The sequence below is a fragment of the Eriocheir sinensis genome, chromosome 46 (assembly GCF_024679095.1).
Source record: "Eriocheir sinensis breed Jianghai 21 chromosome 46, ASM2467909v1, whole genome shotgun sequence".
Taxonomy (NCBI): Eukaryota; Metazoa; Arthropoda; class Malacostraca; order Decapoda; family Varunidae; genus Eriocheir; species Eriocheir sinensis.
Window position 1 is genome coordinate 1,816,622 of NC_066554.1, and position 20,446 is coordinate 1,837,067.

The following is a 20,446-nucleotide window of genomic DNA, read 5'->3' on the forward strand; positions in this document are numbered from 1 at the left end:
CCATATAATACAGTTACCATGAATATGCAGAAAAGTACAGCATACTTGTATGTTGCATATTATGTACATACAATAAAACAATAATGCTTTTGTGTATAAATTTGATGAGACCATTTACATACCTTCAAGTCAGAGACAACATCCTGAAATGCTCTATGACTGGCCTCTTTGTCTTCCCCCAAATGCATGACTGAGCGCATTTCTTGTTCAGTGTTGCCTCCAGCTCCAGCATATGTCATCCCTAAAGCAGTCATGATGCTGAAGGGGGAGAAGAAGAGGTTTCCAGAACCTCCAGCTGCCAGTTTCTGTCAAGAAAAAATAAAATTCAAACAATCTGAATATGGCTGACTTTAAAACTACACGAAATATCAAAGTTATTGAGCAGTATAATTATAATTTATATTCATTACTTGTTTATCTCTAATAATTATATTAAAACTTCATTTCACATCCCTTAACATATAGCACTACAGTTACTCTCGGAAGACAAAGCCATGACCACTAGGGGCCAATACTCACCATGTACAGGTCCCGTGTAAAGTTATTCTGGCTGGCAGCAAGGTCCCTTACTGCCTCTTGGTTTGCATATGGAGGGAACGATGGCTCCTGTGGATGCTGCATGGCTGCTACAGTTACAAACAATCCTACAAAGATCCTGCAAGAGTATTGTCAGGGTTGAATGCTTAAAAGTCTGACATTTTATCATAAGTAACACTATAAAGTAACCACAATGCTACTCAATAGTGTGGTGCCCTTTGAGGATTATACATACTTAGATTAAATATAAAAGCGATGGGTAAAAGCTTCTGTCTCAATGTATTTTACTGTTAATACCTTCAAGCCAGCCTCTGAAGACCCTAAAACAGTGTGAGGCAGCCTGAGCCTGTCACCACACCCACCATGAGAGCTTGACAGCTGATAAGAGATAAGGGGGACAACACATACATCTAATAATGGCCATCAGTGCCACTGATAAGCACTTGCTCCATGGGTAAATTTTTCAGTCTTACTGTTCATTCAAGTTGGTCTGATGAATCACTTATAATTTCATAATTTCAACTAATTATTACTGTGGTTTAGAGAAACTAGGGTTGCACCGATAAGCAATTTGTCCGATTACCGATTAATCGGTAACCAATAATCGGTCGATACCGATTAATCAGCCGATTATTTAGAAATTGTAAATGTGATTGATTTTCATTAATTACTGGACACTGGTACCACAAAGTTAAAGACATAATGTAACCTTCATGTTTACAACTTTGTTTACTGCCCAACTGTCATCTCCTGTATGGAGAGCAAATACTTCTAGTAATTTGTTACTTATACTTTAGCCTTGCTTTGCGGTAACATCCTGGTTTTAATACGTTAGAATATGCCAGTTTTCTTGTTCTTGTGGTGATCCTAGACCTAGATGCTCCTAGAAATGGTAGTGTACAGAAAGTTTATCAATCTCTCAAGTCTTCCACTAATTTACTGTCTGTTACATTGTGTTTGCTTACTACTTCTCAACTAAAACCACGCATATTTTGATTTTTTTTATAAGTACAAAATACAGTATGATTACAGTATTTATTATTAGTTTTTTTTTTACGTCGCGGCCTATTGCGCCGGTAGGCTTGTTCCCGGTGGATCCTGATGGTCGGTTCAAGGATTCTTTCCGGTGAGTCTTGACGGTCGGCCCAGCCTGTTCTGGCGCAGGCGAGTGTTTATAGTAGCGCCATCTTGCATTGGCTCATGCTGCCCTCCCGGAGCTCATCTTTGATCCTAGAATCTAGAGTCCGGGTTGATCGGTGGTCTCCTGGACAGCATGTGGGTAGTTTTAAGCCACTCGGCGTCGGCTGAAAAATCCCAACTTGGTGGCACCGGTCGGGGATTGAACTCGCGTCCTCCTGAACGCGGGGCCGTCTCGCTATCCTTCCAGCCACCGCCTCCCCAATATTATATATTAATATGAAATAATAACTGCGTAGCTATAGTAATGAAAAAGTTGAATAATGTCCCTCAATTAGGAAAACTAAAAATGGTATAAGCGTACCGTACGAAGTCTGTATCTGAACGTGTACCAGTACGGTGAGACTCGGTGAGAGTCCGTGAGACCCACGCCACAGGCTATCATAATGAGTATCATTTGCCTGTCAGTCAGTCAATGTGTCTCAGTGAGCATTTAAAGTACTGAGAAAAATCACTTGTCTAGTTCCATACTTTTCATTATATTACAATAACTTGTTTCCTTATGCACGGCAGGCATGGTGAATGATATTACTCAATTAATTACTGTACTAGGCAAGTTGAAATAGGTATAAAATTTTTCTTGGTTGTAATAAAAAGTAATATGTTGATTTTTTTTTTAGTTTCAAAGTTGAAGCAAATACCGGTACTTCGATCCGTTCATATCATAATTTTATATATCAATTTGATTCATTTGAATTACTTTATATACATTTGCATAGGGATTTGTATGAAATAAATGTTGTGGAAAGGTATCAGAGTTTTGGTAACATCACCACCCTTACATTAACATTATTAATATTATGTTATGTACATTGTACTATAAAAGAGAAAAAAAAATACTAATCGGCCCCGATTAATCGGTAAAAGGCCGATTACCGATTAATCGGCAAAATGGCAGATTAGGCCGATTACCGATTACTTACCGATTAATCGGTGCAACCCTAAGAGAAACTTATTCACTTGTCTACATTGGGAATTACAGCTGTAGAAATCATCTCCCCCAGCCCTCTTCCTGGAGATCTCAATTCCTTACACTGGTAATCATGTAGGATTATCATGTATTATGCTTATCATTAATATTGTTATCATGATTATCATTATTACCATTATACTATATTGTTACGCCAAGGCTTAGCTTAGTTTAAATTGTAATTGGCGCCACGTGACGTAATGAGGGTTCCCTGCGGCCCCGTTGAGGGGGCGGGCTGGAGAGGGACGCCATGCGGCGAGGAAGAGTGGAGACGGAGAGAAGACAAAGGACGCGCTCGCCTGTGCTCTGTGCCTTAGGACTTAATCGCCTGTGATTTGTGCCTTGACTGCCTCCCCCTTGGACTTATAAGGATTGTACAACGTCCTATTGCTTAGTAAACCCCAAGAAAGTCCGCCCTGTATTTAATTGTGCCTCGCTGTGTGCTCTGTGGGTGTGTGATTGTTTGACGGCCTTAGTGTCTTTGTGTCTGCTGTCCGCCTCGTGGGAGCACTGTGTTTTCCATAGCGAGCCCAGTTTAAGTAATTGGGAGAGCACCTGTCTGCCTGTGTGAGGGGTAGACAAGTGGAGTACAACAGTGGTGTCAGGAGCGGGGTGGAAATTGTGCTGTGAGTGGACGGGCAGACAAAGAGTGACGCCTCGGGCACAATGGAGCTCGGCGAGCACGGTGCGGCTGGCGGAGCGAGTGGTGGGGTAGTGGTGACCTTGAGGCTGATGAAGACGCTAAGCCTGGCCAGCTGGAGTTAATTGCCTCAATGTTGGCTGGCTTGAGGCAAGAAATAACGCTTCAAGGTCAAAGCAGGCACAGCAGGCCGCACGCACAGACCAGCTGGCCCGTGAGCAGGCCGAGCGCCTGAGGCACAGGCCAGCAGGCTTGAGGAGCAGGCCCGTGAGCAGGCCGAGGCGCTGAGGCACAGGCCAGCAGGCTTGAAGAGCAGGCCCGTGAGCAGGCCGAGCGCCTGAGGCACAGGCCAGCAGGCTTGAGGAGCAGGCCGTGAGCAGGCCGAGCGCCTGAGGCACAGGCCAGCAGGCTTGAGGAGGCACTACAAGCAAGTTTGGCTTCTGTGCGGCACGAGGCACGGCAGTAATCCGATCACGCCAGCGAGGAGGTCCGGGGTCAGCTACCGAGGGGCCTCGAGGCACTGAGAGGTGAGGTGCGGGTAAGGTTTGAGGCGAGGCAGGCTGCCGTGTGCTGCCCCAGAGGAAGTGCAGAGTGAGCCTTTGTGATTGGGGGCAGTGTCAAGCCTCGCTGAGGCCACGCAGTGCATTCTCTGAGCCTCCGGGCCTGGCGTGTCCGGCCGGGGTCACGGTCGGGGTTCAGCGGCTGGCGTGGGCTGCGGCGGGCGAGCGGCGGCCCCGCCACTGTTGCCAAACAGCCCGCCACCCTCGCCTCCTCACCTAAACCCTACCCTGCCTCCTTTCTTGCCCCTGAGTGCCTGCCTTCTACCCTGCTCGTTCGTTTCCTTCCCACGACCACCGCAGGCGTAAGCCGGCTGAGTATGACGGCAAGGTAGCTTGGGAGGCCTACGTTGCTCAGTTCGTCATGCTCGCAACAGCTCAAGGTGGACTGAGGAAGAAAAGGCGCTGCAGCTGGCAACGGCGCTGCGGGGCCCGGCACTCGAGATTCTCAGCCACCTTCCAGCCACCAAGCAAGCTTCCTTTACCAGCCTGTCGGAAGCCTTGCAGCGCCGCTTTGGGCACAGTCACCAGGCTGAGGTGTACAGGGCTCAGCTGAAGAAGAGGGCGAGGCAGAAGGGCGAGACGCTGTCACAACTGGCGCAAGATGTGGAGGCCCTTGTGAGGCGGGCTTATCCGGCTGCTGGTGAAGACATGACGACCGTCCTCGCCCGTGACGCCTTCGTAGATGCTCTGCAGGACCACCAGCTGCAGATCTACGTAAAGCAAGCCCACCCTGGTGACCTGCAGGTGGCTTTGGCGAGGGCCATGGAGTTCGAGGCGTTTCTCAAGACGTCAAGCCGCCTCGCTGACTACGCCAAGCCTCGGAACGACGTGCGAGGCCGGAAGGCGAAGTTCGAGCGTAAGGCGGCGTCGAGGGAGACGAGCCCCGAGTTTGGTGGCCGTTGCTGGGGCTGCGGTGAGAAGGGCTACAGACGCGACCGGTGTCCGAGGGGCGAAGGACGCGTTCCTCGACCGGCCGAAGTCTGGGGACTTCCAGACTTGCTGCAAGGACTGCGGCAAGTCTGATCACTCCAGCGCCTGCCCCAAGCCGAAGCAAGTGGCGCAGGCGGGAAACAGCAGCGGGCTGGACAAGGGGGCGACTACCCAGCCTGCCAAGGTCGACACGCCCCCACTTGTGTAAGATGCCGCCATACCACTAGTTCGGTGCAGGTGGAGGCAACGTAGACGGTAAGTCTTGCCGCCTGACAGTCGACACCGGGGCTGAAAAGACCCTGGTGCGCCCCGAGTTGCTGGACGCTGAGCGGCTCCCAGACGCCCCGCAGAGATTGTGCGGCGTGACGGGGCATTGCGTGGCACCCAGGGGCCTGTAGTGGCTCGTGTCGGCGTGGGCGGCGCAGAAGAGCGGCTGCCAGTGTACGCCGCCGACCTGGATGAAGAGGGCTTGCTCGGTTTTGACTACCTGGTGCAGACTGGCGCATGTATCGACTTTGGACGGAAGCGGATGAGGGTGCACGGACAAGAGGTGCCCTGGCTTCCGGAAGTCGGTTGTGCCGAGGTAGTGACGGCCGAGCGACTGCACCTTGCCCCAGGACGGAGCGACGAGTCCAGTGTCGACTGTCGAGGGTGATGCACGACGCGGAAGGCATAGTAGAACCCTCAGAAAACCTGCACCTGACTGACGGTGTGGCAGTCGGGAGGAGCCTCGTGGGAGCGGGGGAGGAGTTAGTGACAGTACTCGTTGCTAACTTCTCTGACGAGGCTCGGCGACTACCCGCTGGTGCCAGACTAGGCACATGTGAAGAGGTGGAGCGAACTGAACAGCCGTCGAAGAGTGCGTCTACGCCTGCGGAGGAGTGCTGCCTGACTTCCTTGAAGACCTGGCGCTCAGGGGCTCCGCTAACCTGACGGAGTCGCAGGCGGAGAGGGTGCGCCACACCTTGACGCAGTACTTAGACGTGTTCAGCCGGGGCGACTTGGACTTGGGCCGCACGTCGCTGGTGAAACACAGCATCAACACTGGAACCAGCGCGCCCATCAAGTGTCCCCTCGACGTATCGCACCTGCCCGACGAGAGGAGATGCAGCGCACCGTCAACGACCTGGCAAATCAGGGGTGATCGAGAAGTCCGACAGTACGTGGTCTTCAGCGGTAGTCCTGGTTAATAAGAAGGACGGCACACAACGATTCAGTGTGGACTACCGGGCACTGAATGACGTGACTGTGAAGGATTCCTACCCCCTGCCGAGGATCGACGACACCTTGGACGCGCTGGTAGGGGCGAGGTGGTTCTCCACGCTCGACCTGAAGTCGGGCTACCACCAGGTGGAGATGGCCGAAGAGGACAAGCCGAAGACAGCCTTTTCCTTCGGGCAGGGCTTGTGGCAGTTTAATGTCATGCCCTTCGGCCTCTGCAACGCCCCTGGCTGTTTTGAACGTCTGATGGAGCGGGTGCTGGACGGCCTGCAGTGGAGGACGGCCCTCATCTACCTCGACGACGTCATCGTCTACGGAGGCACCTTCGAGGAGGAGCTGGGGAGGCTGGAGGAGGTCCTGCAACGCCTGAGGAAGGCTAACCTCAAGCTCAGCCCCAAGAAGTGCTCCTCTTCCAGTACGAGGTGCCGTTCCTGGGGCATGTCGTCAGCAAGGACGGCGTGCGCACAGACCCGCAGAAAGTGGCAGCAGTAGCAGACTGGCCTCGGCCCACTAACGTAGCTGAGGTCAGGAGCTACTTGGGTCTGTGCACCTACTACCGTCGCTTCGTGCAGGACTTCGCCACCATCGCGGCGCCCCTACACCGCCTCACTCGTAAAGGAGTGCCTTTCGAGTGGGACGAGGCGTGCCAGGCTGCGTTCGACGGCCTGAAGAGGGCCCCTAGTGGAGGCCGGTCCTGCCGTACCCCAACCCGAAGCTCCCTTACCTGCTTGACACCGACGCCAGTGCGGAGGGCATCGGGGCTGTCTTGTCGCAGGTGAAGGATGGAAGGGAGCACGTGGTGGCCTACTACAGCGCCAAGTTCAGTAGGCCTGAACGCAACTACTGCGTGACCAGGAAGGAGCTGCTGGCAGTAGTAAAAAGTCTCGAGCACTTCCAGCCGTACCTCTACGGCGCTGAGTTCACCGTCCGGACCGACCACGCTGCCCTGCAGTGGTTGAAAACACTGAAGGCGCCGGAGGGTCAGCTGGCGAGGTGGTTGGGAAGGCTCGAGCAGTTCAACTACCGGATTGTTCACCGCCCGGGTCGTGTGCACAGCAACGCCGATAGTTTGAGCCGGCGCCCGTGTGAGGCAGGTTGCTCTCACTGTGCTAGCAAGGACCCAGACCCTGTGACTCGACGCCCGTGTGAGGCAGGTAGCTCACATTCCGTCCCTGAAGGACCTGACGCCGTGAGTCAGAGCCCGTGTGAGGCAAGCTACTCACACCAGGCGCGTCGGGACCCTGACCCTGTTTGCCGACGCTTAACAGTGCCTGCCAACGCCACTGAAGGCAACGACCGGTGGCGTGAGGCACAGAGCGCAGACCCCGCTCTTGCTCCTGTAGTGCGTTGGCTCAGGGCCAGCGGGGAGCGACCCCGGTGGGAGGAAGTGTCGGCGGAGAGTCCTGCCACTAAGTGCCTCGTCGACCAGTGGGAGACGCTGCGGTTGGACCGGTGGGAGACGCTGCGGTTGGACCGGTGGGGAGTGCTAGTAAAGCGCTGGGAGGTGTTAGGCGGAGTGGGCAGAGACGCCTGGGTAGTGGTGGTACCCCGTGCAAAGCGTGCTGAGGTGTTACGGGAGTTGCACGCCGGTGTTACTAGTGGCCACTTGGGCGAGAAAAAGACCCTTAAACGTCTCCGCCAGCGCTTCTACTGGGTCGGTATGCGGAACGACGTTTCCGAGTGGTGTCGGGCCTGTGACGTTTGTAGTGCGAAAAAGGGCCCCACACGCCGGAATCGGGCTCCGCTTCAGTTGTACAGCGTGGGGCGCCAATGGAGCGGGTTGCTGTAGATATTGCTGGCCCATGACGCCCCGGGGCAATCGTTTCGTATGCGTCGTGATGGACTACTTCACGAAGTGGCCTGAGGCGTATGCGCTCCCGAACCACGAGGCTGAAACAGTGGCGAGTGTCCTAGTAAACGAGTGCTTCACCCGGTTCGGTGTGCCGTCAGAACTGCACTCAGACCAGGGCCGTGAGTTCGAGTCCCGTGTGTTCCGTGAGTGCTGCGACTTGCTGGGAGTGCGGAAGACCCGAACGACGCCACTCCACCCGCAGTCGGACGGGATGGTGGAGCGGTTCAACCGGACACTCGCACAGCAGTTGGCCAAGTATTGCGGGGCAAACCAGGAGGACTGGGACGTCAAGTTGCCCGCAATGCTGATGGCGTACCGGTCCGCTGTGCACGAGGCCACTGACTATACACCCGCACGTCTTATGTTTGGCCGCGAGCTCAGACTCCCCGTGGATCTGGCGACGGGGCGGCCGCCGGACGTGGGCCTGCCGACTGTCACCTCTGGCTTCGCTGCCGCGCTGCAGGAGAACCTGGTCGAGGTCCATCACCAGAGTGGCAGGCCAGGCGATGAAGGACTACTACGATCGCCGCATGCGGGACGTGAAGTATGCGGTGGGTGACAGAGTGTGGCTGCATAACCCTCGCCGGAAGAAAGGGTTATCACCGAAGCTGCAGAGTCCCTGGGAGGGGCCCTACACGGTGATTGCAGTCCTGTCCGCTGTCACCTACCGCATCAGGAGGGGCCGCAAACGCTCCTCTGTCGTCCACGTTGACCGGCTCTGGCGCTACCATGGGCCGGGCCGTTACTCCTGGGGTACTGGCGCTGAGGAGGACCCTGACTACCCCAGTAGTGACGAGGAGGACCGGGCAGAACTTGACCCGGTGGACGTCGAGGTCGCGGATGATGTGGAGGAGGAGGCAGGTGGAGACGCCGACCTGGAGGCCGGCTCTGCTGGTGACCTGGACCAGCCCGCTGCCTCTCCCTCGCCCTCACCTCCACCGCGACGACCAAGACGTGAGAGGAGGAGGCCAGGATGGCTTACAGATTTTGATACAGAATGATTTGTTTAGTTCCCCAGTTATGTTTTATTTGTTTTGTTAAGTTGGCGAGGCGGGTCGCCTGCGCTTAAGGGGGGGGTAGTGTTACGCCAAGGCTTAGCTTAGTTTAAATTGTAATTGGCGCCACGTGACGTAATGAGGGTTCCCTGCGGCCCCGTTGAGGGGGCGGGCTGGAGAGGGACGCCATGCGGCGAGGAAGAGTGGAGACGGAGAGAAGACAAAGGACGCGCTCGCCTGTGCTCTGTGCCTTAGGACTTAATCGCCTGTGATTTGTGCCTTGACTGCCTCCCCCTTGGACTTATAAGGATTGTACAACGTCCTATTGCTTAGTAAACCCCAAGAAAGTCCGCCCTGTATTTAATTGTGCCTCGCTGTGTGCTCTGTGGGTGTGTGCGAGTGTGTCCGCCGGAGTGTCTTTGTGTCTGCTGTCCGCCTCGTGGGAGCACTGTGTTTTCCATAGCGAGCCCAGTTTAAGTAATTGGGAGAGCACCTGTCTGCCTGTGTGAGGGGTAGACAAGTGGAGTACAACAATATTATCAATATTATTAGTTATTATTATTATTATTGATATTATTATAATTATTATTATTACTTGCAGTACTAGTAGTAGTAATAGAAGTACCAGCAGCTAGAGCGATAAACCAACAGCCAGAAACAGGAAAACTTTGACGGGTCAAAAGGGTGGGCCCCGTAGGACGGTTACGAATATATATATTTATCTGTATTTTAGTGTCCCTAAGATATACCTTCCCTGTGGGGGGTGGCCCCCGTAGGACGGTTACAAATATATATTTATCTGTATTTTAGTGTCCCTAAGATATATCTTCCCTGTGGGGGGGCTTCCCATAGGAACAATAAGGACAGGTGATTACATTTGTTCTCCTTACGATTATCCAACGCTTAAGTGTATTTTTTCATTATTTGGGTCCACCAATTACTAGAATGAAATGACTGATTATTAAATGAATAAAGATCAAATGATTACTAGAGAAATGTGTCATTGTAGTGAACATGCAGCCGCGCAGCCACGCCATGTTATCAAAGCCATTATTTTCATAGAGAAGGACTATCAACAAACACCGGGTGACAGCGACGAGACCCGACGCTGAAATGGCTAACGAGGACAGCTATGTCACCTGCCACAAACACTGCTCCAGACGACAACGGAGGCAAGACGTACAGCACCGGTACACCACTTTGACAACACAGCACGCACCTTTACACCGCACGTTGCCGCTCTCAGCAATGCCGCGCACCACGCCCCTGCTGAGGTCCCCCCGCCCTAACATCCCGTCACTCTTGGCACCGGTCCCTTCCCCAGCTTACCACATCTCACTACTTCCAACGTCTGCCATCATTTATCTTCGAGGAACCGTACTCATAATCACACCGCCGTACTCCTCATGCTTCTCCGCAACCCTGAATGCTGTGTCAGTGTGGAGGAATGTGCTGGGTGAGGCCCCCTGACCCACCTGCTGGTCATTGTTACCGGTTGTCAAGGGGAGGTTGTGCCACGCCAGCAAAAGTTTCAACGTGATTATTGAATTCCTTATCGATGCGTCGGACAATGGTTCTTATCATCTTATGGTGTAATCGGTTAGGCATCACGCGTTCTCTGACGACAGGAAACGGCATAAGAGCTCTTTTCGTACGTGACGTAATAGTAGTATCACCCACTGCTGCGAATAGTATAGAAAAGAAGAGTTTAATGTCAAAATGATCTGCATGGAACGGAGAGGTAATAAAAAGAGAATATAATGCACGCCTGGTCTTTCCCATAAACAAGTTAAGGTGATTCATATGGGACGTATTAATGGCATCACACATATAGTTGTGAATGGAATGAAAGAGTTTAATGCCAAAATGAGCTGCATGGAACGGGGAGGTAATGAAAAAGAATAAAATGTATGTTTGATCTTTCCCAGAAGCAAGTCAACGTGGCTCTCGCCCAGTCACGTCGCGGTTGCCATGGCGCGCCTGTGTTTAGAACATTAGACTAATGAAAAACACGGCAAAAAATGTCTTCCCTTGACAACCAATAATAATAATAAAAATATGCACGCCTGATCTTTCTCATAAGCTAGTCAACGTGGTTCTCGTCCAGCTACGGTGCGGTACCATGGCGCGCCTGTGTTGAGACCAATGAAAACACGGGAAAAAATGTCTTCCCTCTACAACCATAGGAATGAATGAATGAATGGAGAAAACAACAAAATACAAGAATAGTCTGGGCCATAAGAAACAGTGCATACATACCTAATAAGGAGGAAAAGAATGAAGACGAAATTTGGTCAGTTGCTATTAGTCACTGCTGCAAGTTCACGGTCGTAATTTCCTTCACACATCACCCACCTATTGACTGAGCCGCTTATAGTCACCTTTGCAGATGTGAGGGTTCAAAAGGAAATGGACGTCACCTGCTGGCCGGGCTCACAAGTGTTGCCGTAATTACATCCCCGCCATTCAATAGCCTGCCTAGCGAGCGACGCCCACCACCAAGCCTCACACTGGAAGTATGGCATCCGGTTGGTACGTAACGCAAACATGCAGCATTACGCACTAAACAAAACTTACTTGATTTAATGAAGTAGGTGTTAACCCTGTTATCATAATGTGGTAACGTAATACATTGCAAACCAAATTTCCCCCTGCCTACGACTTGAACTCTTTCAAGAGGAGAGTATTGACACCTCTGCTTCCGAAATTGACCTCCCTTTTGACCACTCTTCTAAACTTTGTAGGTGCGGTGTTTAGCGGGCTTTTTTTCTCATTACTTTTTCTTTTTTGCCCTTGAGCCGTTTCCTTTACTGCTACATCATTACACATCCGGTATGTATACGTAATTGGCACACACTTAAGTTTCCAGTCACCATGATGGGATAAGCTACAGTCTCACTGCCTCCATGATTTGGAAACACCGCTCAGTCCACGAATAAACTGTAAAATTATATATATATATATATATATATATATATATATATATATATATATATATATATATATATATATATATATATATATATATATATATATATATATATATATATATATATTTATATATATATATATATATATATATATATATTTATATATATATATATATATATATATGACATCGGAATTGGTTTGCCGGTACGATAAAATATTAAATGCGGTAACCTTTAAACTCATCCCCATTGTAAATTATGATTTTTGGGGTCATAAACGTTCCTTGACCTTCAGTCCACTAATAAATTGGAAGCTCCATGAATCACTAATTATATTACTATCTCAGTCACTAAAGCTCGGCCAAGAGGTATTTAACTTGTGCTTGATCTAAACTACAGATATAACTACTGTATGTATGTATCACTGAAATGTATGCCGAGACATGCTGATGTAAATGTTAGTCAACCAAATCGTAACATTTTTTTCCCATTAATTTTTCATTTTATGAGACTTCGAGATCGGTTTCTCATAAGGCAAATCGGACAGTAAGGTAAAATTCAGGAACATAAATAATTGGTTTGATAACGCATCCCCTGCTTAATCACAAGAAATATCCAATCATTGAGTATGAGAGGGACGGGAGTGATAACAAGTAAAAGGTGTCAAGACAAGGAATCATTAATTTCATATACAAGTAAATAGACGTTCGGGGATATCACACCGTAAAGCTATTCATTACATGAGAGTAAGACGGCTTTCGAGGATCGTCACCGCGTGTAACAGTGGATGTCAACGTCAGAAGTAATTAACTCACCTCATGACAGCTATGTGACGAGTCGGCTTTAACTTAGCTGAGCCTTGCCACATCCCCGACACACACCTTCCTTTATACTGCCTCCCCCCCCCCCCCTCTATCTCTCTCTCTCATCAACCTATCTTTCAAAGTTTTCAATATCGACATGGACTGCCTCGACAGCACAGCACACATCCACACAGCACACCCAAACACCTTCCTCTGTTTATATGTCAGGGATGAGCTAACACCAAACAAAGGTACGATTGCCAAAGTACGGCGTGGAAGGCTTCATTGAGCTGCCCGTTGGTGGTGTCGTTTTATATATATATATATATATATATATATATATATATATATATATATATATATATATATATATATATATATATATATATATATATATATATATATATATATATATATATTTATATATTAACCACCGGGTACTTTGGTTACTCCAAAGATTCACAGACCTTGAAACAGGCGAAAGAGGATACATTTTTTCCGTAGAGTTAAAGCTTTAATTGGGTGAGTCTGCCATGAAAAAGGTTCTTATCTATCCACTCAGTTTTCCTAAATAACGTCACGTCAACAGGTTGTGCACGGATACTATAAAAAAAAAACATTGCCAGATTTATACATGTTTGTTTTCTTTGTTTTACTTGATTTGCCTTTCCTCTTCATATGTTTGCTGGATATAATCAACTCTTGTTCTCTACTAACGTGTTTCGTTCCATTTACGTTGAACAATACCCACTTTACCTCTGATAATGCTTGTTGGAAAAATCCCTTATATACGCATTTTTCATACTATTTATAGCCATGTAAATCATTCATATCATTATGTATGTAATCTTAAATTTTGTCAAGCACACACACACACACACTGACACACACAGAAAAAAAATTGCCGATACACAAATTTTAGTAATCATAAGGAAAAATGTGATAGAAATGGGAGAATGAAGCTTGTCTTTACACAATCAAAATACAAATAGGTGAGGTGTGCGCACACACACACACACACACAAAAAAAAAAAATAAAAAAATAAAAAAATAAAAAAAATCCTCCCGCTGTTCTCCTACACCTACAAAATAGTATGTATGTATGGTAAAGAAAGTACTATCAGCCCCAACCCTGAATTTTCTGATAAAGTTCCTCAGATAGAGCTTTCCCATGAGAATTTCCTGGGCAAACATGAAATGTGAATAATTCGTTAAAAGTAGCAACAGTGAAAAATGGAGACAGAAAGAAAACTTATCTACTCCTTTTTGCCGAGGAAAATAAAGTTCTGCAAAACTGTTAAAACTTGCACTATTGACAGTGAACAAACAATACATGCAATCACTTGGGGCTCTATAGGGAAATTGTAAGGTGCCAAAGTATTTGTTGTTCTAATATATGATCAATCTATTAATGCCACTACTTATTTGATTTCTTTAAATAATTCAATCACCCTATCCACATACAAGAGTGAGTACAGTTTCTGATCTAGTTTGTTAGTGGTGGGGCCAGTAACTTTTCCCTGTAAAACTATCAACCCTGCCTCAGGATAAGAGGTAGAGGCAGGAGCCCAACCATGAGGTGGGCTTCCTTGATGAATTTATATCAGATGAGCCTGCTCCTTATGATGGGTGCACAGCAAACCCCGCATCCTGAAGGGGGAAAGTGCCCCCCAACCCTGCTTTTCGTTTTTGGGATAAGGCTTATGTGGCAGCCACCTGCAGGATAAGGCCTGGCATAAACCTTCACTGGGTTTTGAATGTGGGTATCTGGAACATCCTGAGCCTTTTCAAGGATCATCAACTGCCTGATTTATCAAATGAGCTTGGAAGGATGAAGGTGGATATATTGGGACTCAGAGATGAGGAGGCCTGGCAGGGGCAAGGTCAATGATGGTGGGTACATCTACTGCTGTTCTGGCATAACCAATAGTGCCTGTCTTAAGGGGGTAGCTATAGGCATCTCCAGCCAACTATAGCCATTTGTTGTTTAGGTTACTCTGATTGATGAGTATGTAATGTGTGTGAGGCTGAAGCACACTCAACTCCATGCCTCATATTTCAATCTATGTTCCTACTGAAATGTATGTAGGTATTTGGAGAGAAAGCTTTTGATGCTAAACTCAGCTCCATGTTAAATTAGTGGCCCCCCTCAAGTCGCACTCATTGTTTTGGGCAACTTTCATACTACTCCCTCCACAGTGTCCATTTGACATTATTATGTATCAAATAAATAAGTAAAATGATATGATATGAATGTGAACTGTGAAGAGGCCAATATTCCACAGGCCAGCAATCTTTGGTAAGGTGTGGGGGATGGTTAATCTATTCAGGCTGTATCCCTGTCTATTAAATACTGATGAAAGCTGCCAACTTGTTTATTTATATATATTTAGTCAAATTTGGATCATATTAATAAGAAATTAAACTTAATCATGTTACTTTGAATTAAAAAATAATTAAGCTCATTAAACTTCATAATTACATTTATTGATATTATCAACAAAAAGACCTTACTGGTTATTGTGGGACTCTGTCAGTTACTATTAGTTTTTAACCGATGGATGTTTTTATAGTAAAGTGCCAGCTCTCCTACTGTAGACGGGGTAAATATCTATAACTGCACCTGTCTCAATGGCTTGCAAAGCTGTTAATATGTGGTAAGTTTTGATATTATTAATTAATCTGATGACCACTCTGTGGAAATCACAGGTATCCCAAGTGTCCCTCCCACTTGCCCCCCTCACAAAAAATACTGATTTCCATAAAAAATAAAAAATTAATAGCAAACACATTAAATCTCTCCAGAAAAAAAACTTTTTCCTCTCAATACACAGGAACAAGGAAAATAAGCACTTAAGCCTCCATAACACCATGAGGTGAGGAAGGTGGGCTCTCCCGCCTTTGGAGTTAGTCTGCCGCCTCGACCACCACATTGACAACAGTGTATATACAGTAATGCCTCTGTTTACGAGTGCCTTACTTTACAAGTGTTTTGATTTACGAGCAAAACAAAAATCACAAAAAATACCTTGGTTTATGAGTGGTGACTAGTTGTAATATAGTGCGGCGATTTGCCTGATGGGCGAGCCTCCCATAACTCACTCTGCATGGGGGGTACCTCTTTGGCTGACTGGTTAAGGAGTGGCTCTCCCGTCTTGCTGGTTGTGGGTTTGATCCCCGGTGCCGGCAAAACCTATCCTTGTCTGAATTAATTTCTCGTGTGTTTTGTTACATGCAGAGGTCATGTGGGACTGTAGAAAAAGAGAAGATTCTGACATTTCACTGGTGGCAAGGCAGTGGCATCCTCTCCTGTGGTTCTGCTGTGTCACCCCGAGTGGGCAACAGGTAGAGTGATGGCCCATGCTCTCCGAAGTTCATAGAAAATGGGAAATCTCAACACACAGAAATTAATCTCCATAGGAATGGGGAGCCGTGTAGTGCGGCAATTTGCCTGATGGGCATGCCTCCCACAACTCACTCTGCTAGGGGGGTACTTCTTTGGCCGACTGGTTAAGGAGTGGTTCTCCCGTCTCACTGGTCATGGGTTCGATCCCCGGCGCCGGCAAAACCTTTCCTTGCCTGGATTAATTTCTCGTGTGTTTGTTTACACACAGAGGTTGTGTGGGACTGTAAAAAAAGAGAAAATTCTGGCATTTCAGTATGAGCATCCTGTTTGTACAAGTCGAAGATGCGAAAGTGGGTTCCCTTTGTTTGCTGCAAGACGAGAGCATTCAGAGCAGGAAACAATGGGCATGGGGTCTCAGTCCGCATTGTACATTCACAGGGGTAGCACCTGAGCTCTCATGTCCGCTTACGTTTGTGCTCGTGTGGAATCATTGTCTTTTCAGGACTACAGTGTGTGTTCATTTGGTTAATGAGTTTTTTGGTTTGTGAGTAAAATGTCAGAACAAATTAAGCTCATAAACTGAGGTATGACTGTATTGTGAAGTGTATTAAGTATTTATCATAAATATTTAAACTTCACCAATCAAACTAAACTTCACCAATCAAGCTAAACTTTACATCACTTTCTAACAAGAGGAGGAGCTTTGCCCCTTATGATCCCCTTTAGGCCCAACATCACCTCCTACCAAGGAGCCAGGCTTTGTTGTCCTTTGAGCCACCCATTTAGCCATTTCTGCAGGAACTGGTTATGTAGCAAGACTAATAGTATGACAAGATACTACATCAGAAATAGTGCCAAACTGCTGTGATGGGTGCAAAACTAGATAAATTTATGTCCGGTTAATCAAATGATCTACAACAGATATATATAAAAAAATTACCAGTAATATTAGTCTTATGACACCCTGACCTTGAGGAGAACCGTGACAAGGTAATATCAGTGTCCTACAGTACATTCAAGAGAACTGTCAAGGTAATACTAGCATCTTACAGCACCTTGACCTTGAAGAGAACACTGTCAAGGTAATATTAACATCTTACAGGACCTTGACCTTGAGGAGAACTGTGACAAGGTAATATTAGTGTCTTACAGCACCTTGATGTAAGCTAATAGTTGCAGGGTAAGCTAATGATTGACAGGGTAAGCTAACAATTGACCGGGTTAGGTAATAGCGGACAGGGTAAGGAAATAATTGACAGAGTAAGGTAATAGTTTATAGGGTAAGGTAATAACTGACAGGATAAGATAATAGTTGACAGGATAAGGTAATACTTAATAGGATAAGGTAAAAGTTGACAAGGTACTGTAATATGTATACCACAGTAAGGTAATAATTGACCTTGGGAGCATTGGCAAGGTAAGCTGAACACACACACACACACACACAAGCTGAAAAAAAGGACTACGGTATACTATGTCTGAAGGATAAAAACTGTGACTTTGATAATGCCAAGTTTATCGAAATGACAAAGAGACAAAAAGACAGGACTATCCCAGCAAATGAAGGAGAGCTTGGACAAATACAGACAAAAAGACAGGACTATCCCAGCAAATGAAGGAGAGCTTGGACAAATACAGACAAAAAGACAGGACTATCCCAGCAAATGAAGGAGAGCTTGGACAAATACAGACAAAAATACAGGACTATCCCAGCAAATGAAGGAGAGCTTGGACAAATACAGACAAAAAGACAGGACTATCCCAGCAAATGAAGGAGAGCTTGGACAAATACAGACAAAAAGACAGGACTATCCCAGCAAATGAAGGAGAGCTTGGACAAATACAGACAAAAAGACAGGACTATCCCAGCAAATGAAGGAGAGCTTGGACTAACAGAGACAAAAAGACGAGTATCCCAGCTTGGCTCAGGCCCTGAAAATCACAAATAGGTAAATACGAAGAGGTAATATGGGTAATGAGGAACCAGTCACTCACGTATAACTCCACAGCACTAGAGTTGCTTGACACCTGTTACACACTCGGTGGAAGGTCATGACAGGCACACAGACACGGGCACACCATAGTAATGACAGGTTCACGTCCCACACACACTTCCTCTTCTTCTTTTGGCCTGTACCGCTCGGTCTCGGTCTCTTCTTATTCACACACTTTCCTTTTCAATGGTACGTGGCTGTAGGGTGTTGAAGAGGGTTGCCTGGGCCGTGGTTTACTGGGCTGTTTTTATTGAAAGTTCGCAAGAAAAAAGTTATAAGTAATGTCAACTCTTGCCTCACTCAATCAGTTATTGCCTTACCCTGTCAACTATTACCTTACCCTGACAAGTATTTAGGTACTATTATATTACCCTGTCAATTATCACCTTACACAGTCAATTATGTATTACTATACCCTGTCAACTATTACCTTACCCTGTCAATTAATTTATCAACTTACCCTGTCAATTTTTACCTTACCCTGTCAACTACTGCCTTACCCTGTCAATTATTACCTTACCCTGACGTATTATCTTACCCAGTCAATCATTACCTTAACCCGTCAATTATTACCTTACTCTGTCAATGATTACCTTCCCATGTCAATTATTACGGGATAATGAATAATCTTATTAACCACAAAGACTTTATTACATCACAGATACACCATGATACAGGGTGTATAAATTATGCAGCCAAAAACCCTCCATCGACTGCCAACAAAGTACCGTTCACCATGTCACTCTCATCAGATAGGAGGTACACGATGGCGTTCACCACGTCTTCCACCTCTGCAAACCTCCCCTGGGGTATTCTGGCCCTCATGGGGTCTGCCTTGGCCGGCTCAGACCAGCCCACGCGACCCATGTCAGTCATGACCACTGTCGGGGACACAGCGTTGGCTCGTATGCCTTTAGGGCCTAGCTCCAGTGCCATCATTTTCGTCATCATGTCCACGGCACTCTTCGAAGAGCAGTACACTGTGTGGTCCTGCAAGGCGCGCTGTCCTGCCTGCGAGGAGAGGTTCACCACGGCTCCTCTTGACTGTCTGGCCACCAGGTCCCCGGCCACCACCTGAGTGATGTTCATGATGGACTTGACGTTGACATTGAACATCTTGTCGAAGCTCTCCGGTGTTGCCTCCAGGAAGGGGGCCAGCGAGGCATACGCGGCGTTGTTCACGAGCAGGTGGATGGGGGTGATCTTCTTGACCGCCTCCCGCGCCTCGGTCCAGTTTCCCAGGTCGACACAGATGATGCTGATACTCGGGCACTGCTCCTTCAGGGACTCAAGATTGGCGAGGGTTTTGCTGAGTGCGAACACCTCCGCCCCCATCTCAGCCAGCTTGAGGGCCGTGGCTCGCCCGATCCCAGCGCCGGCGCCGGTCACCAGCGCTCGACGTCCGGAGAATTTCCCCATGGTGGCTGTGGCGACGAAGAGGCACGTTCTGCTGCCCCGTGTGGGAGCTGGGAGGTGTGTAATGATGCGTATCTGCTTCCACTCTGCCACTCCCGGCACTCCGCCTCCCGGACCCCGTCACCTCGTAGGCTCGTCCCGGGGTCCCGGCGCCTAAGCACACACTTTTCACAAGGCTTTCGTGGAAGTTTTGGGCATATCCATGGTTAGTTTTATGACTCTGGTGGTAGTTTGAGCCTTCTTGTGTACCAGAAACTTAAAAAAGCATTCATTAGAACTCGATTATTTCATATTCGGCCTTTGGAAATAGTTGATGTGAGAAGTGGAAGCGTCTGAGAATATCGATCCTGATTTGTTTCGCAGTGTTGTCCTAACGTTTGTATGGTTGTACGAATATCTTTACAATGAAATATTTTGTGTTGTATCAAGTCCAGATAGGAGTAAGAGTTTTCGAGGAATGTATTGATTATTCCGCTGCCAGACGTATGAAGTTCCGAGGCCCCGACCCTGATGCACTAGAGGTCTCCCACACAGTGCCACGGTTAATTGTTGATCACTTAAACCAGAGAGTAATATCAGTAATTTTATTTACCAAGTCTTATAAGGCACCGTTATCGCACACAGGATTATCATCTGCCAAATAATATGGGTAGAGTGACTTTGAGAATATTACTTGAGGTAAATATATTTGTAAAGGGCCGAGTCACACATACGCGATTCAGCGATACGGTTCAACGCGGATAGCTATCCACAATGAAACGTATAGCCATCCGCCATAATCTGCCACTATCCGTAACAGTCCGCAAGGAACAGCCAAAATTCAATCCGCAGTGAAACGTATCGCTGAACCGTGTATGTGTGACCCCAGCCTAAGAGATTCTGATGGTGAACTAAGGGTCAAGGGACAGGGTCCACTTTTTTGGTTAACTTTCATGTCACTTTCAACACTTATAACACGTGTAGGTTCCCAGAACACAGGTTAACATTAACACCTTACATAACATGCAAACATGGGAATAAGTAGCACCAACACACGAAGAAAACATATCAAGTGT

The 20,446-nt window shown here is 47.6% G+C and overlaps 2 protein-coding genes across 10 annotated transcripts in view; both read right to left on the reverse strand.

Annotated features, from left to right (window-relative positions):
* Positions 1-18,143, reverse strand: part of LOC126980982 (leukocyte elastase inhibitor-like) — a 66,299-nt gene extending 48,156 nt beyond the window's left edge. For 5 of the 9 annotated variants that reach the window (XR_007733692.1, XM_050831514.1, XM_050831517.1 and 2 more), the window contains exons 1-3: positions 17,977-18,143; positions 520-655; positions 123-305 (exon numbers count right to left, since the gene is read on the reverse strand). Coding sequence is in view for 8 of the 9 variants with exons in the window: in XM_050831514.1 (XP_050687471.1) it covers positions 123-305; positions 520-655; positions 17,977-18,035 (378 nt within the window). In the remaining variant the exon portion in view is untranslated. Of the gene's footprint in view, positions 1-122; positions 306-519; positions 656-10,121; positions 10,404-12,647; positions 12,670-17,976 lie in introns of those variants that run through there. The other 4 variants (XM_050831515.1, XM_050831520.1, XM_050831519.1 and 1 more) reach the window with 4 other exon arrangements.
* Positions 18,144-18,604: 461 nt separating this feature from the next.
* LOC126980984 (L-xylulose reductase-like) lies at positions 18,605-19,545 on the reverse strand. Its single transcript, XM_050831525.1, has one exon. The coding sequence runs from the start codon at positions 19,392-19,394 to the stop codon at positions 18,663-18,665; it is 732 nt and encodes a 243-aa protein (XP_050687482.1). The 5' UTR covers positions 19,395-19,545; the 3' UTR covers positions 18,605-18,662.
* Positions 19,546-20,446: the final 901 nt, after the last annotated feature.

Coding starts and splice junctions, on each gene's coding strand:
- LOC126980984 (XM_050831525.1), bottom strand. CDS start 19,394: ATGGGGAAATTCTCCGGACGTCGAGCGCTGGTGACCGGCGCCGGCGCT.